Source organism: Eutrema salsugineum, unplaced genomic scaffold (genome assembly GCF_000478725.1).
Source record: "Eutrema salsugineum unplaced genomic scaffold, Eutsalg1_0 scaffold_2, whole genome shotgun sequence".
NCBI lineage: Eukaryota > Viridiplantae > Streptophyta > Magnoliopsida > Brassicales > Brassicaceae > Eutrema > Eutrema salsugineum.
Genome location: NW_006256829.1, coordinates 6,887,922 through 6,904,193, shown reverse-complemented (window position 1 = coordinate 6,904,193; position 16,272 = coordinate 6,887,922). Strand labels below are relative to the sequence as shown.

Here is a 16,272-nt window from a genome sequence, read left to right as displayed (position 1 = left end):
ATAATGAGAAACCGGTGTTGACAGAGATGATTACGGTGGCATGGTGCTGAATGCTGAAGCTATGTCGATTGTTCTGTCTATACCCTATAACAAGTTTCGGAGGGGTTTAATCTTGAGTATAGGAATTTTTTCTTCTTATATCTGACTGTATTTGTTAATATAAAAACTGTCATGTTATATGATCTTTTGTACTCATTGCTGGGTCTTCCATTCTTGAATAATATCACTGTATTGGCGACGAAAACATCGAAACTGTTATGATTGAGACCATTTGAATATCAACTAAGTGTTTAGGCAGTAAAAACTTTGCATTCAGATGCTTTAAAAACAAACCAACAAGGTTTCAGAAAGAACAAAAGATAGTAAAGAAACAATAAAATCAATCGGTGGCTCTCCTTGGAGCAAGGCAACAGAAAGAGATTCCTACTTCCAGAGCTTACGTAGAGACATGTTCTTCTCTGTGTCCTTCTTCATAACCTTCGCTACCGCCATCTCAAAGTCTTCCTGTGTCACGTGTACTCTCCTCTCCCGCAGCGCAAACATGCCCGCCTCTGTGCACACAGCCTGACCGTAATAACCAAACACATAAGACGGAGACAAATTTTAGAGAGAGAAAGACTGAGCGAGAGAGAGAAGCAAGGGAACAAAAACACTTTACCTTCAATTCAGCACCTGAAGCACCATTCATCTTCTCTCCAATCTTTTTCAGATCAATTCCCCGCATCAAATTCATTTTCCTCGAGTGTATCTTCAAGATATCAAAACGTGACTGCAACACATTTTGGAAGTATATATTAGCCAAACATGTTCTACAACCTATCTACTCAACTAATATGCAAAATAAGCACAAGCTTACATCTTCATTAGGATTAGGGAATTCAATTTTCCTGTCAATCCTTCCTGGCCTGAGAAGAGCTTGATCCAGAATATCAATACGATTTGTTGCCATCAAAACCTGCAACAGTCATTTCAGATGATAAATGAGTTTGTCTGCAAATTCACTCTAAGATACCAAAAACTCATCCTTTTCAGCTTCGTAATTTTTATTTTCCTTTACAGCTTAACACGTACCTTAATTTTGTTTGACGCTTCGAATCCGTCAAGTTGATTGAGAAGCTCAAGCATAGTCCGTTGAACCTCGCTGTCACCATTGCCACTTCCAGATTCCATACGAGCTGACCCGATACTATCGATTTCATCCATGAAGATGATTGATGGTGCATGCTCCCTGAAAACCATAAACCATCAGCAATACGAATGTAAGCAAAAAGGCAAAAGTAAATTTCAATGCAATCATCTCATCTATGTGTACTTTGCTCCTTATATACGATTTGGTACTGTTGCCAAAATTCTAGGTACCAGGACAGGTGATACTTGTAAACGTGCTAAACTACAGAAGATATACATCTTGCTACTATGAATATGGTTCCATGGTGTAGACAATCTTGTCAAACAATTTCATCTTTTCCTATCCACCACCATTAAGGCATTTACCATGCTTGAAATTTATAATGGGGCCTAGCATATACCAACCTTGCCATCACAAAAAGTTCTCTGACCATTCTAGAGCCTTCTCCAATGTATTTCTGGACCAGCTCGGAACCAGAAACTCTGATGAACGTACAATCAGTGTGATGTGCCACAGCCCGAGCCAAAAGTGTCTTTCCAGTCCCAGGTGGACCATATAACAGCACACCCTAGAAAGAGAGGGATATGAAATCATCTCTAATCCAATTAACAACGTTCCAATATAGAAAAGAAGCTTCGAAATGCATATGTACCTTTGGCTGCGCAATTCCAAGAGACTCAAACAATTCAGGATGCTTGATCGGGAGCTCAATGACCTGATGAACAAAAAAAAATATTATAACGAAACTAAAAGCATGAAATAACAGAGCACAATGCCGACAAACCAATGACTTTTAGCTTTGTTTGTTCTTTCACTAGGCATACCTCCTTTATTTCCTTAATTTGCTGGTCAAGACCACCAATCATGTCATATGTGGAGTCTGGAACCTTCTCAACTTTCATAAGGTTAACCAACGGATCAACTTTACTTGGCAGGACCAGGTGGAGAACATAGCTATCATTACGAAGAGCGACTCTCGTTGATGGGGTGATCTTCGTTATGTCTATGCTTTTGTCAATATCAACAACATACTTCCCCTCTGGATGAACCTGTATAATGGGAGTTTAAGCCTTATTGAAAGCAGTGTTCATAAGATTACATCAAAAATTCAAAGCCCAGTTAATCTTAGACAATAAGTTATCTAGGATTCATACCTTAACCAAGACCTTGTTTTTTCCCATCACTTTTACGACTTCACCCACATAGGACCCAGGTTCTTGAAGCAGCTGCAACTCTTCTCTGAGCATTCGTACTGTGTAGTGTCAAAGAGGTTTCGAAATTTAGTTCATAAAGATCCAACTATCCAACACAGGAGATGAATGATAGCAACAAAGACGATCCTATCGCCACCCAACCACTTTCAGATCGGAAAACCACTATCCCATCAATCACCACAACAAATAAGAAATTTATGAGCACCCAACTCCAGGTAGAACGTAATCGAAGTTACTAAACCAAGAACATGATCAAAACATCCAATCTAACAAAGAGATCCGTCCGAAATTCGAGAGAAATAGGAAGAAATTAGGGCTAAGGAAGGAAGAAAAGACCTCGAGAATTGAGCTCATTCCTCTGAGCTTCAAGGCGATTGAGATTGTTAGTCTTCTGCCGGAGCAGTCGCTGGTTCTCATGGATGTGCTGGAGATAGTATTGCTTAAGCCCCTCCCCTTGTTTCGCCACCGTTCCCTTGACGTTGCAGGTTTCCTCCATCGCTGTCCCAGGAGGCCTCCCCTCTACTCCTACGGCCGCCATATCTTCGGTGGTTGCGCAAATTATCGGACAAATATCTCTCTAGTATTTGCGAAGATGGATCACAGAGACGACGAGAGCATTTTAAGCTAATAAACCCCAATATAAATAAGAAACTTGAATTATCCAACAAGAAAAGAAACTTGAATTATCCAACAAGAAATCTCCTTTCTTGTTCAATTATTTTTTTTTTTTGGGAAAAAAAAATCTTGGTTTTGTCATAGGAATACTGTTTTCTTTGCTCGGCGAAATTATCAGTTTAATTCAGGGAAAACTACGAAAATATTGTATTCGGTATTACGATTTTTTACCATATTTGGTTTTATTTGTTTCTAATTGAAAAAAAAAGTTTGTTGAAATATAATCGACTTATATCGTGTACAAGATTGGAGACATGAAGCCTTTATATAAAGTTTTTTTGGTTAATGATTTTTTTCCCTTTTTACTCAATTTATATTTTTTTAATTATATATAATATACTTTAACCTATATATTATTTTTTTATGGTCACTGCCTTCTCCGGAGAAGGTGCCTTGTCTCTTTGTTTCATTTTCTGATCGTCAGACCAAAGTGTCGACTACAACTGTTGGTTCGTCTGACTAAACTTTCGAATTGCCCCCAATGGCATGCCCTTGATATGCTGGCGCATCCGTATGGAAATTTCTACTTAATAATAGTGAGGTAATCTAATGACTCGGTTGGGGAAACAAATACTAAATGTAGATGCTTGTTTGTTTAAATCGAAACTGTTATGCTTGGGAGAACACTTGAATATAACAAACTACTGTTTAGGCAGTAAAAACTTTGTTTTCAAATGCTTAAAGAACAAACCGAAATGGTTTCAGAAAGAACAACAGACAGTAAAGAAGCACTAATTTCTTAGGTCTGAAATCAATCTGTGGCTCTCCTTTGAGCAAGGCAACAGTGAGAGATTCCTACTTCCAGAGCTTACGTAGAGACATGTTCTTCTCTGTGTCTTTCTTCATAACCTTAGCCACCGCCATCTCAAAGTCTTCCTGCGTCACGTGTACTCTCCTCTCCCGCAGCGCAAACATGCCCGCCTCTGTGCACACAGCCTGACCGTAGTAACCAAACACATTAAGACGGAGACAAATTTTAGAGAGAGAGAGAGAGAGAGACCGAGCGAGAGAGAATCAGGGGAACAAAAACACTTTACCTTCAATTCAGCACCTGAAGCACCATTCATCTTCTCTCCAATCTTTTTCAGATCAATTCCCCGCATCAAATTCATTTTCCTCGAGTGAATTTTCAAGATATCAAAACGTGACTGCAACAAATTTTAGAAATATACATTAGCCAAACATGTTCTACAGCCTATCTTCACGAGTAAGTCCATAATTTACAAAATAAGCGCAAGCTTACGTCTTCATTAGGATTAGGGAATTCAATTTTCCTGTCAATCCTTCCTGGCCTGAGAAGAGCTTGATCCAGAATATCAATTCGATTTGTTGCCATCAAAACCTGCAACAGTCATTTGAGATGATAAATGAGTTTGTCTGCAAATTTACTCTAAGAAACAAAAACTCTTCCTTTTCAGCTTCGTGATTTTTATTTTCCTTTACAGCTTAACGCGTACCTTAATTTTGTTTGACGCTTCGAATCCGTCAAGTTGGTTGAGAAGCTCAAGCATAGTCCGTTGAACCTCGCTGTCACCATTGCCACTTCCAGATTCCATACGAGCTGACCCGATGCTATCGATTTCATCCATGAAGATGATTGATGGTGCATGCTCCCTGAAAACCATAAACCATTCAGCAATACGAATGTAAGCCAACGGGCAAAAGTAAATTTCAACACAATCATCTCATCTATGTGTCCTTTGCTCCTTATATACGATTTGGTACTGTGGCCAAAATGCTAGGCACGTTAATGTACTAATCTACAGAAGATATTCTTCCTTGAGATTGCTACACCATGGAACCATATTCATAGTAGCAAGAAATATCGCATTCCTCAATTTATTGATAACCACAAGTCCATCTCAGATACTAAATGTGGACAAGTAAAAAGATTAATCTCGTCAACAATTCCATCTTTTCCTACACACCACCATTTACAATACTTGAAATTTTAAAATACGAGTTAGCATACAAACCTTGCCATCACAAAAAGTTCTCTGACCATTCTAGAGCCTTCTCCAATGTACTTCTGGACCAGCTCGGAACCAGAAACTCTGATGAACGTACAATCAGTGTGATGTGCCACAGCTCGAGCCAAAAGTGTCTTTCCAGTTCCAGGTGGACCGTATAACAACACACCCTAGAAAGAGAGGGATATGAAATCATCTCTAATCCACTTAACGTTGTTACAATACAAAGAAGAAGCTTCAAAATGCATATTTACCTTTGGCTGCGCAATTCCAAGAGACTCAAACAATTCAGGATGCTTGATTGGGAGCTCAATGACCTGTTGAACAAAAAAAAATATTATAACGAAAGTAAAAGCATGAAACAACAGAGTGCAATGCCAATAAACCAGTGATTTATAGCTTCGTTTTTTATTTCACTAGACATACCTCTTTTATTTCCTTAATTTGCTGGTCAAGACCACCAATCATGTCATATGTGGAGTCTGGAACCTTCTCAACTTTCATAAGGTTAACCAATGGATCTACTTTACTTGGCAGGACCAGGTGGAGAACATAGCTATCATTACGAAGAGCGACTCTCGTTGATGGGGTGATCTTCGTTATATCTATGCTTTTGTCAATATCAACAACATACTTCCCCTCTGGATGAACCTGTAAAATGGGAGTTTAAGCCTTATTGATAGCAATGTTCATAAGATTACAAAAGAATACAAAGCCCAGTTAATCCTAGACAATAAGTTATCTAGGATTCATACCTTAACCAAGACCTTGTTTTTTCCCATCACTTTTACGACTTCACCCACATAGGACCCAGGTTCTTGAAGCAGCTGCAACTCTTCTCTGAGCATTCGTACTGTGTAGTTCAAAAGGAATTATAGTGTCAAAGAGGTTTCAAAATTTAGTTCATAAAATCCAACTATCCAACACAGGAGATGAATGATAACAACACAGATGATCATATCGCCACACAACCACTTTCAGATCGGAAAACCACTATCCCATCAATCACCACACCAATTAAGAAATTTATGAGCACCCAACTCCAGGGAGAACGTAATCGAAGTTACTAAACCAAGAACATGATCAAAACATCCAATCTAACAAAGAGATCCGTCCGAAATTCGAGAAAAATAGGAAGAAATTAGGGTTAAGGAAGGAAGAAAAGACCTCGAGAATTGAGCTCATTCCTCTGAGCTTCAAGGCGATTGAGGTTGTTAGTTTTCTGGCGGAGCTGGCGTTGGAGCTCATGGATGTGCTGGAGATAGTACTGCTTAAGTCCCTCCCCTTGTTTCGCCACCGCTCCCTTGACGTTGCAGGTTTCCTCCATCGTAGTCTCAAGACGCCTCGAATCGACTCCTACGGCCGCCATATTCGTCACTGATTGTATCTGGTAATCTGATGTGAGAGAGAGAGAACAATTTCTTTGATCGGAATCGGGGAAGGAGAAGAGAAGGAAAAGATAGTGAGATTTAATTTCTTTGATCGGAATCTGAAACCCTCACGCAGACATTACTTCACCTAAATATTGTACACGATGAAAAGGTAAAAAGGTAAAGAGGTAAAGAGGTAAAGAGGTAAAGAGGTAAAGAGGTAAAGAGGTAAAGAGGTAAAGAGGTAAAGAGGTAAAGAGGAAATTTAACTCCACAATGGAAAGATTCTGCCTTAGCCAAGTATAGCAAACCTTCTAGTTGCTTCAGAGTCTCTGACCGTCACTCATCCTTCCAGTCCAAACTCTTCGAAGTTTTATTTTTTTAAGTCAACCTCTTTGAAGTTAAACCCTTTTGAAATTACCAATCAAAAAAGTAATTAGAACTTGGAAGACGGCTGAATTCGCCTCTGTTGCTATAGTATTTATATTTTTACTGTTTATTTCAAACCATTGAAAATGTGATCAAAAGACAAATTTAGGAAAAATAATTCATTCTTCCATATGCGACTATTGTTCCAGTCACATATGTTGTGCTGTCCCACTTGAGGTTTTAGTTGCTTGATGTGCAACTCCAAAATTATCTAGTTTTATTATAAACTCGATTCTTTTTTTTCATCCAAGTTTTATGTTCTGTTTTTTGTGTGGGCAAATTGGATTAATATTAAAATTAGGAGAAGTTTAAAAACATTAAAGCAGATTTAGCCAGGCTAAACCGGGAGAAAGAAAATGAAATTTCAACAGTTGGAACTTGGAAGTAGGCTTGGATTGGGCATATACGGTTTGCTCCATTTTCAAAGTGTTAATTACACTACAATGGCTCGTGATTGCATATATTGCATTCCAAGCTGTATCTACAAAGTAAATAATCCGGTGAGTTTTGATGTTCTATTATACAAGTGATTCAAGAGCACTTTTGGAAATAAGAAATGCATAGCTGTATGTGTTTGATTTAATAATATTGATTGGTTGATTTTGATTTTTTTAAAAAAGGAATGGGATTTTGTTAATTTGCTTCCATGTGTGGTGATTTGACCAAAATTAACACTAATTTAAGACTAAAAAGCAAATGCCAAACCCGTACGACACTGATGAAGTCGTCGCCTTCCTCCTCTAATAGTTAAGTAAACTCTCTGATTCGATCCAGATCCATTCTCTCTTCTTTCTTCTTCTTCTTCTCCGATCTACTCTCTACGACCAACAAACAATGTCCACCTCCCGATTCGATTCCACCAAGCAGTACTACGCAACAAGCAGCCTCGTAATCGGCTACGCGCTCTGCTCAAGCCTCCTCGCCGTAATCAACAAGTTCGCAATCACCTGGTTCAACTACCCAGGACTTCTCACCGCCCTTCAATACCTAACCTCCGCTCTCGGCGTCTATCTCCTCGGCAAATTAGGTTTCCTCCACCACGACGCCTTCACCTGGGAAACCGCCAAGAAATTCCTCCCCGCCGCCGTCGTCTTCTACCTCGCGATCTTCACCAACACCAACCTCCTCCGTCACGCCAATGTCGATACCTTCATCGTCTTCCGATCTCTCACCCCTCTTCTCGTCGCCATCGCCGACACCGTCTTCCGTAACCAGCCTCGTCCCTCCAGGCTCACCTTCTTCTCTCTGCTCGTCATCCTCGCCGGTGCTGTTGGGTACGTCGCTAATGACTCTGCTTTTACTCTAACCGCGTATTCATGGGCTTTAGCTTACCTTGTTACAATCACCACTGAGATGGTTTACATCAAGCACATGGTCTCGAGTCTTGAATTGAACACCTGGGGATTCGTTCTCTACAATAACCTCTTGTCTCTTATGATTGCGCCGGTTTTCTGGTTTCTCACTGGGGAACACACGGAGGTTTTCACGGCGGTGAATGCTAATGGTGGGAATGTGTTTGAGCCTGTTGCTTTCTTCGCTGTGGCGTTGTCGTGTGTGTTTGGTTTCTTGATTAGCTTCTTTGGGTTTGCTGCTAGGCAAGCTATCTCCGCCACGGCTTTTACAGTGACTGGTGTTGTGAACAAGTTCTTGACTGTTGTGATCAATGTTTTGATCTGGGATAAACACGCCACTCCCGTTGGTTTGGTTTGTCTACTTGTTACTATCTGTGGAGGTGTTGGTTATCAGCAGTCTGTGACTGTGGCTAAGAAACCGACTAATGGTCCGTCGCAAGTGTCTAACAGCGACAAGGTTGATGATGAGTTGGTGGAGTTGATTCCTGGGAAACTAGCTACTAATGTATGAGAAGAGAGGCGCTTCATTGTTTTGCAACCTTTTTTTAAAGAGGTTTAGCATTTGATTTCGAATTGATGAATATCTTAGCCTTTTTCTCTTACATTTTAAAGAGGTTTCTAGTAACATTTCTGGTTTCTGGCCTCTATAGTATCAATTTTGTAAACCTGTTGCCTCTTATCCTCTTATCCATTAATACAAATTCGATTTATGTTTTTTCCTCTGGGGTACAAGATTTTAGAAATGTCCTGGTGTGTTCGATGCTCAGAAAAGACGGTGTGTTCTGTTTGTTCTTGTTCTAATGCAAATGTGAAAGAACAGTAAATGTTTCATCTGGTATATGATTGTTCTGTCTGGGGACTAGTAAGTAGTTGGAGTCTCATGCTTTGAAATGTAAAACATTTTTGTCTGTTACTATAATCTCAGGTCTAAACCCATTCAGTTGAAACATAACTGTCGAGACAGGTTTGTATGGATCTTTATTTGATTCAGAACAATTGAATGTGTCGAGGCATTCTACAATTGTAACCCTGACATCTATTTTGAAGCTCTGAAAGTAACCGCAGACCCTGAAATGCTTAGTGATTTAGCGACCATAAGTACTATATAATCTAGACTCAGGACTAAAAATGTTTCCATTGTTCACGTGTGTATATCTTCTTCGCCATCTAAACACTAAAGTCGATTGTTTGGTTCGTAGTAATTAGTAAAAGACCTAGTTCAGGTGACTTTGTCTTTGTTGATGAATTCGTTGTATTGTCTACGAGATTAATTATGTTTTTGCTTTTACTGTATTGACACTCTCAGGACCTATATAGGCTCCGTGCGCTTCGCATACGTTAGTGCACTTATTAGTGCAAGCTTATCTTATTGTCTTTATACGCGAGAGCAATGTGCTTTGAGATCCACGTAGCCAGCTTATAAAGACTCTTTTTCTTCACTAAAGAAAAGTTGAGGTTGTGGGTTGGACGCAATCTGACTGGATCTCCACCTCTTGTGGATGATGAATGCTGCATAACAACTTCACATATTTTGTTTGTTTGTTTCTGTTTTCTTTTTATAGTATATCTTACATTTATCGAATGACATTGGTACAACCATCAAAGCAATCTGCGTTTAGCGAAAAAAAATCATGATGTGAGGCTTTCACATGTTTAATAAACAAAAGTGTTATATAATAATTATATGGTTTCTTTCTTGTATGGGTTTTCTTTTTAAAATGTTATTTTTAGTTTTTGAAAAAAATGATCTTCTTGTGTACGAGATTCTAATGAATCACAATGAAAACAGTCCCGTTGTAAATATATTTATGCTGTTATAAGAGGGATTGAATGCGTTTACAACAACAAACAAATGATTGCATGCATGTTTTTCTTTGTTTATATATCATGTTAATGTGTAAATAATAATATAACATATATTTTGTTTTCCTCTTATTATTTTCCAATAGTATATTTTTTTCAGCCCGTGATTCAATTATTAATTTCTAGAGTTTGCATCCGTGGTTGACTTGAATCCTCATGAAGCATGACACTGTCCCAGCTCGTGAAATTCATTTATTAATTCCAACAATCATATACAAAAAAAAAGCGTATGGTCGGCTTATTGATACCGACATTTATATTAAACTTTTTAAGTGATGTTACAAAGAAAAAGTGAGGCCAGAAGAGAAGCTAATACCGGCCATATTTGATCCTTGCAAGAATCTACAATGAGATAGCGGGACCCATTCCCACTTATCCCTCACTTTATCATAATCCAACCAAATGATATTCCACAAACCCTCATGATTTGTCATTAGAGCCACTCTAATCACCCCTAATCTCCTCTCTAAGCATCCCATCATCACGCCACAAGGCTTGTTGCTGATCACTTCACTTGGAGCTCTTGACACTAACTCCCACTTCTCACCATTCGAGCTTATTTCCCAAACCTCTAAACTCTTCATTTTCTTCATCTTTGATAATTCTATCTTGTCTAATCTAATAACCACTTTGTATTCATCTCCATGTATATGCAACAATTGACTCTCCAGATCGTTCCTGCTGAATCCCACACTTGACGGACATTCCTTGATCGCGTCTTGGTTTATCCTCGGTCTCAAAATCGCCGGAAACCGATTTGTCATCGACTCATCGTCCACGCACATCACGATACTCTCGTGAGGTCGATTTGATAAGCTTAAAAATACATTACTACTACTGTTTTTCTTAAAACCCAAATTATTCGGATTTTCTGCTTCTTTAGTATGCCACGTGTTTGTATTAGAATGATAAGTAAATAGAACCGGTCGGTTATTCACCATCTCAGCAAACATAAACCGGAAATGACCTGGATCAGATGGATCGGGCACAAGCTTCATACCGGATCGCCTCCAAGACGAAGTTCCACGTGGACCTAACGGGCATGAGCTGATTCTTCTAACGCTCTTGTCCACCAAATCAACGGCTATGATTCCACTATGAGTATTAGAAGCAAAGAGAAGAAAGTTACCGCTAGCTGTTAGTAAATATAAATCTTCGCCGGGGAAAATCTCTCCGGTCAAAATTTCAGCCACCGGAATCTTGAACCACCGTACAGATCGGTCAGAGAATCCGTGGAGAACACCGTTGTCTCGACGCCAACGCCTCGTGTAGACGAAGATCCACGTGTCTCTCTGTGATCCGTCGTTGAGTTGTCGGATGAAACTCTGGTCAGAGATTGTGGTTAGAACAAACTTATTGAGTAGTTTCATTCGGATGATCTCAGGTATACAAAGGTGGAATAAAATGTTTTGTATGAGTTCAGAAGGAAGAAGGCAAAAGCCAATGTTGGTGTTTGTGTCTTTGTTACATCTTTGGCTTTTTTCCATTTCTGAATATTTTTTATTTGGGGTGTTTGATCTTTGATGTGAAAGGATCATCTTCAATGTTGTTAGGATATATAAAGAAAAGATCGAGTCTAGTTTATCTCTTTGATAATGGCCAATAAAAAAAAAGGTATATGGTATTTTATTCAAGATTTAAATTTGTGGTGGAAATATAAAATATATTTAAGTTCACTTGTTAGGTCAAAGCAGAGGTAATTGGATGATGGAATGAAGCTTTTATATACAATTTTTTAACTCGAGCTTAATGAAATATTGAAACTGCATACAGTAAAAGTTGTTATGGGCATGGCTCATGCAGCATGAGTTACTAAATAACTTGCTCCTGTGATTTATTGATGTGTATTGTGTTTTATGCCAAAAAAAAAAGAAAAAAAGACAGCTATAGATTTACGTTTACCTAATCACTCTATCAATAATAATAATTGTCACGCTACTAAAATATTCATCTTCACATCGATTTGACAATATGGCTCGCTAAGAGAACAAGCAGAGAGCCCGGCCACTGGAAGAAGGACCCTAGTGATGATTCGCTATAAAGACATGTGTGAATAGCCACGGGTTTATATATAACTAAGTGCATAAATCATGGACTATTTTGACTTTATTTACGGCTTATAAGTAAGTGCATAAATCATGGACTATTTTGACTCTATTTACGGTTTATAGTAAGTGCATAAATCAATGACAGTTTTGATTTTATTTACAAAAACATTGGATTGTGACGAAACTACTTTCGTGACCATTCGGTCAACTCGGTCAACGTAGCTACGGTTAACATGAACTATTTATGTGATCTTAGCCACAACTTTTTTTTCGGAAAAACTCATGCCAAATCGTTCTACAAAATGGTCACAAAAACTCCGAAGAAAAGTTTGTTCCAAAGACAATGATTAAGCATTAGACCCGTCCTAGACGCTAATTAGACATTGAGGGCTGTAAAATAAAAATTAGCGATTGAGGATATATATCATATGAATATTGAATATTATTACTATACTGAAATTTATATGAGAAGAAAGGCATAGAGTATCTTACATGGGGTTGGTTTTAAGATCGTCGTTTATAATGATTTGAGTGTTGGTTGGCTAACTTGGCTTTACAAGCAACGATAGGTCAAAGGACGGCTACATCTGACATCTTCTTAATCAAACTAAACAAAAATTGTGCTTACGAGTGAGTAAATGGACGGTAGAGATGATGCTCGGGGGTCAATCTTAACAATTATTTGTTTTCGTTTTCTTTCTTAACAATTTTAAGTACTTAGTAAGTAGTACACAGAATAAAGCAAACAATAGAAGATAATTTTTTTTTGGTCAACTTCATCCAATAAAAATAAACATGTCGCTTTTCAAAAGAATTTATAATAATTTGTTTAAAAGGAAAAAAAAGATATACATAAATTTTATGTTTAGTGACAGTACCAGGTTTCTTTATATGGAAAACTTAATTATTCTCTCTTAAACATTTCCAAGTCAAAATTCAGCTGATTGATCCAACCATACCAAATCCACCTAGCTCGACCGAAAAAAAAACAAAGCTACACGCAACAAATCATACATGAGGATGACTACGCATTTCCGAGTCATTCATCAGCACCTGCCATGCCTTCTCTCGCTACTGAATTAACAAGCGACTGCGAAGAAAAAAAAAAGAGACTTATTCCGGTTACGCCTAATCCTTATGCTATGACAATCACTAGAATGCGAAAATTTAGAAACTAACCTGAAGTTCCTGTTCGCAGTCTTTCAGATTGTCCGTGCACTCTCTAACTCTTGAAAATGATTTATGTAGCTTCCAAAAACATAGACCAAATGTCAATCTTAGTCAACAAAAATTACCCTAACAAAACTTACTTTGAAAACAGGACCCGAACCTATGTTTGTGTACCTTTGCCAATTCTTTTCGGCGTTGTGAAGTCAGTTTCTTTTCATTGATCAATGAATCTTCTAATCTCTGTGTTAACCATTTCAAATGAGAACAAATCCATAGTCAAACTAACATATATTGGGTTCGAGTAGACACATACCTTAGACTTCTTCTGTAGCTCTGAGCACACTGCTGCTTTTTCTTCCAATCTGTCTTCCATCGCCAGTACCTTAAAATTGAAACTAGACAATTATATCTCCCATCTCCCATGATTATGTAAGGAAACTGCTGCTCCATTGGTTTATATGTCAAAAGAGTAACTGTGGCAAAGATTCATGAAATCTACCAATTGCATATATGAGCAGAAAAACGACCTCATACCTCATCTTGAAGTACCTCACGCATCTTAATCAGCGCTCCCAGTTCTTCTTTCACCTGTATAAAAGACGCAAGTTTTTACGTGAACTATGCAACAATACATGTTTAACAAACACCACCTTTACCTGAAAGTTGTGATCTCCACTTGAATTTGAGAAATGATCTCTCCCTTCTCTGCCACGCCCACCATCAGTCATGGTACTGTCAATTCAATAAAAGCACACAAGGATTCAGGCATCTCAACAAAACCAAAGCAATCACAGTGTTTTTAAGGAAAAATTGTTGCCAGTTAAAGTCCAAACCGTTCTTACAAAAATCTGAACGAACATAATATAAATGCTAAGGTGCTATTATCCACTAGATGATAATTTAGTATCACATCAACTACAATTTACCTGCCGGCTAACATAATTTATATAGCACCTGCTATTATATCTTAAAGTTCAACGACTAATGTGAAGTCTACAACTAAATAACTTTTTAGCCAAAAATCTTGCCTATCATCATCTCTCTTTGTTTCTTGGCTCCTTCCTTCGCGAGCACCGATCCCGTTGATACCCCTACCATTATTATCCCCATAAGACCTATCCCCACGCCAATCTCCCTCATCACCTTCGAACACTCTTTCCTTATAACCATTTCTATCCACCATATCATGGCCATTTCTCCTCTCAAACTCATGTGAATGTTCATACGCTCTTTCCTTCTCTGCGTAATGATCTTTCCTCCTGTCCTGAGACCTATCTCGTTCACGGGACCTATCACTGTACCGATCCCTGTCATAATTGCAATCACTTCTCCTATCAGGGCTTTGTGGTTGAAACCGTCCCTGAGGACCTGGATTCAATCTTCCACCACCTCTTGTTGTCACCTCATTCACGCGCACTACACGCCCACCAATACTCTGGTTACGAGCTCAGCACCGTCAAGCATATAAACAGTCCATATAAATTAGAAAGTGAAAAAATCAAAGAAGCATTACTTTTCCATCCATGTCTTGAATAGCATCATCAGCCGATCGACGATTTGAAAATGTAACAAAGCCATAGCACTTCCCTCTTACACTCCGGTCATTCACAATCTTGCATAATTCTCAAAGAATCAGTGACCAAGCTCAAATGAGTAGGCAGACACATAGATAGTAGATATAATCCAATGAGATTTCAAGCCTCAAGCCCGGAAAGAATTACATTTTCCGAGAGTATTGAATCATCCGGAAAGAAAAAATCGATAGTAAAGAAACCTAAATTAGGAACTTAGAGCAGGAACAAGGGAAAGAGAAATTTACCTTAATGTTGAGGACAGAGCCGTAAATGGAGAAGACACGGCGGAGAGCCTCGTCGGTGACGTCGTAAGGAAGGCCTCCGACGTAGACGGAATTATTATCGTCCACCGTCATGACTGTTTATCGACTTGGAACTTGGGATTCCATCATTCCACGGAGAAGGTAAGGTACATAAGTCATACAGTCCAAATCTGGGAGCTATATATGGGCCATTAGGCCCACTAAACAAAACCGGAAATTTTTGCTCTTATAAAATGAAACTTGCGAATTACTTAACTTTGCACTTTGGCTCCCTCTCTCTGTTTGAGCACACAATTAGGGTTTTTACGTCTCCCTCGCCTAAACCTACACATGTCTTCCAAAACTAGAGCCAAAAAGAAGCAATCGTCACTGTTTACGTCACTTCCCGAAGACATCATCATTGACATCTTAGCGCGCGTTACGAGGTGCGACTATCCAACACTCTCCCTCGTTTCAAAGCAATTCCGATCACTCGTTGCGTCTCGTGAGATATACGTGAGACGATCCTTGTTGAGCTGCACCGAACACTGTATCTATGTTGTCCTCTATAACAGAGATACCGGGGTTAACAACTGGTATATTCTCTGTCGGAAAGCCAACAGCAATCGCCGTTTGGTCCTTATCCCGTCGCTTCCCGATATGTCTCCAGGAAATAGCTTTGTCACTGTCGGTTCAAGGATATATATGTTTGGTATATATCACAAGAATGCCTTAAGCATCGATTGTCAATCTCACACGGGGACACCTCTCCCGAGGATGCCTATACCCATGTCTTATTCTAGAGTAGCTGGCATCATGGACAAGAAGATATACTTAACTGTGAATTATTTAGTTGCGAAATCTCTAGCTGTTATGGTTTGATTCAAGAACTCTCGTCCATATAGCTTGTGTTTTGTTTTTTTTTCCAATATTCTCCTCTGAAACTACAACTTAAAGTTTGTAGTTCTAATTTTATGCAAAACAAAAAAACAAAAAACATTCATTAACCATATTATTTGTTGTGTCAAAATGCGAAAGTCTTTGATTGAAACCTCCAAGTTAACAAAAAATCACTAAAAAAGTATGTCTTATTTTGCTCGTTTGCATCTTATATCTGTTTATTGGAATCCAACACTAAAATGCTGAAAATATATTGTAAACATTCGAAAAACTCATGTTTCATCTTGCAAAAAATGCCAAAACAAATTGGAGATAACTAGTGGTTTTGATTTTCGC

At 38.6% G+C, this 16,272-nt stretch overlaps 5 protein-coding genes across 5 annotated transcripts; 1 reads left to right on the top strand and 4 right to left on the bottom strand.

The window, feature by feature from the left end:
* Nucleotides 1–244: 244 nt before the first annotated feature.
* Nucleotides 245–3,032, bottom strand: LOC18017863 (26S proteasome regulatory subunit 8 homolog A). The gene is made up of 9 exons (XM_006400503.2): nucleotides 2,680–3,032; nucleotides 2,284–2,381; nucleotides 1,954–2,178; nucleotides 1,782–1,844; nucleotides 1,534–1,697; nucleotides 1,072–1,228; nucleotides 857–955; nucleotides 659–769; nucleotides 245–564 (listed from the first exon to the last, which is right to left on the bottom strand). Exons 1-9 carry the CDS (start codon nucleotides 2,879–2,881, stop codon nucleotides 424–426), a joined length of 1,260 nt encoding a protein of 419 aa, XP_006400566.1. The 5' UTR covers nucleotides 2,882–3,032; the 3' UTR covers nucleotides 245–423.
* A 548-nt stretch (nucleotides 3,033–3,580) lies between these two features.
* On the bottom strand, nucleotides 3,581–6,474 carry LOC18017862 (26S proteasome regulatory subunit 8 homolog A). The gene is made up of 9 exons (XM_006400502.2): nucleotides 6,156–6,474; nucleotides 5,744–5,841; nucleotides 5,415–5,639; nucleotides 5,243–5,305; nucleotides 4,995–5,158; nucleotides 4,476–4,632; nucleotides 4,262–4,360; nucleotides 4,056–4,166; nucleotides 3,581–3,954 (listed from the first exon to the last, which is right to left on the bottom strand). Exons 1-9 carry the CDS (start codon nucleotides 6,355–6,357, stop codon nucleotides 3,814–3,816), a joined length of 1,260 nt encoding a protein of 419 aa, XP_006400565.1. The 5' UTR covers nucleotides 6,358–6,474; the 3' UTR covers nucleotides 3,581–3,813.
* A 1,031-nt stretch (nucleotides 6,475–7,505) lies between these two features.
* Nucleotides 7,506–8,977, top strand: LOC18017861 (GDP-fucose transporter 1). The gene has a single exon (XM_006400501.2). It carries the CDS (start codon nucleotides 7,622–7,624, stop codon nucleotides 8,648–8,650), a length of 1,029 nt encoding a protein of 342 aa, XP_006400564.1. The 5' UTR covers nucleotides 7,506–7,621; the 3' UTR covers nucleotides 8,651–8,977.
* Nucleotides 8,978–10,207: 1,230 nt separating this feature from the next.
* On the bottom strand, nucleotides 10,208–11,523 carry LOC18017860. The gene has a single exon (XM_006400500.2). The coding sequence runs from the start codon at nucleotides 11,487–11,489 to the stop codon at nucleotides 10,281–10,283; it is 1,209 nt and encodes a 402-aa protein (XP_006400563.2). The 5' UTR covers nucleotides 11,490–11,523; the 3' UTR covers nucleotides 10,208–10,280.
* Nucleotides 11,524–12,846: 1,323 nt separating this feature from the next.
* LOC18017859 (glycine-rich RNA-binding protein RZ1B) lies at nucleotides 12,847–15,183 on the bottom strand. The gene is made up of 9 exons (XM_006400499.2): nucleotides 15,040–15,183; nucleotides 14,734–14,832; nucleotides 14,249–14,655; nucleotides 13,877–13,952; nucleotides 13,755–13,808; nucleotides 13,534–13,602; nucleotides 13,395–13,460; nucleotides 13,230–13,298; nucleotides 12,847–13,140 (listed from the first exon to the last, which is right to left on the bottom strand). The coding sequence occupies exons 1-9, from the start codon at nucleotides 15,148–15,150 to the stop codon at nucleotides 13,090–13,092; spliced, it is 1,002 nt and encodes a 333-aa protein (XP_006400562.1). The 5' UTR covers nucleotides 15,151–15,183; the 3' UTR covers nucleotides 12,847–13,089.
* Between the last annotated feature and the right edge of the window lie 1,089 nt (nucleotides 15,184–16,272).

Coding starts and splice junctions, on each gene's coding strand:
- LOC18017862 (XM_006400502.2), bottom strand. CDS start 6,357: ATGGCGGCCGTAGGAGTCGATTCGAGGCGTCTTGAGACTACGATGGAG. Junction 5,640..5,743: donor AAAACAAGGTCTTGGTTAAG/GTATGAATCCTA, acceptor CCCATTTTACAG/GTTCATCCAGAGGGGAAGTA. Junction 3,955..4,055: donor CTTCAGGTGCTGAATTGAAG/GTAAAGTGTTTT, acceptor TACTACGGTCAG/GCTGTGTGCACAGAGGCGGG.
- LOC18017860 (XM_006400500.2), bottom strand. CDS start 11,489: ATGGAAAAAAGCCAAAGATGTAACAAAGACACAAACACCAACATTGGC.
- LOC18017863 (XM_006400503.2), bottom strand. CDS start 2,881: ATGGCGGCCGTAGGAGTAGAGGGGAGGCCTCCTGGGACAGCGATGGAG. Junction 1,698..1,781: donor TTGGAATTGCGCAGCCAAAG/GTACATATGCAT, acceptor CTCTCTTTCTAG/GGTGTGCTGTTATATGGTCC. Junction 770..856: donor TCCCTAATCCTAATGAAGAT/GTAAGCTTGTGC, acceptor AATGTGTTGCAG/TCACGTTTTGATATCTTGAA.
- LOC18017861 (XM_006400501.2), top strand. CDS start 7,622: ATGTCCACCTCCCGATTCGATTCCACCAAGCAGTACTACGCAACAAGC.
- LOC18017859 (XM_006400499.2), bottom strand. CDS start 15,150: ATGACGGTGGACGATAATAATTCCGTCTACGTCGGAGGCCTTCCTTAC. Junction 14,656..14,733: donor TTCAAGACATGGATGGAAAA/GTAATGCTTCTT, acceptor GCTCGTAACCAG/AGTATTGGTGGGCGTGTAGT. Junction 13,953..14,248: donor ACAAAGAGAGATGATGATAG/GCAAGATTTTTG, acceptor TTGAATTGACAG/TACCATGACTGATGGTGGGC.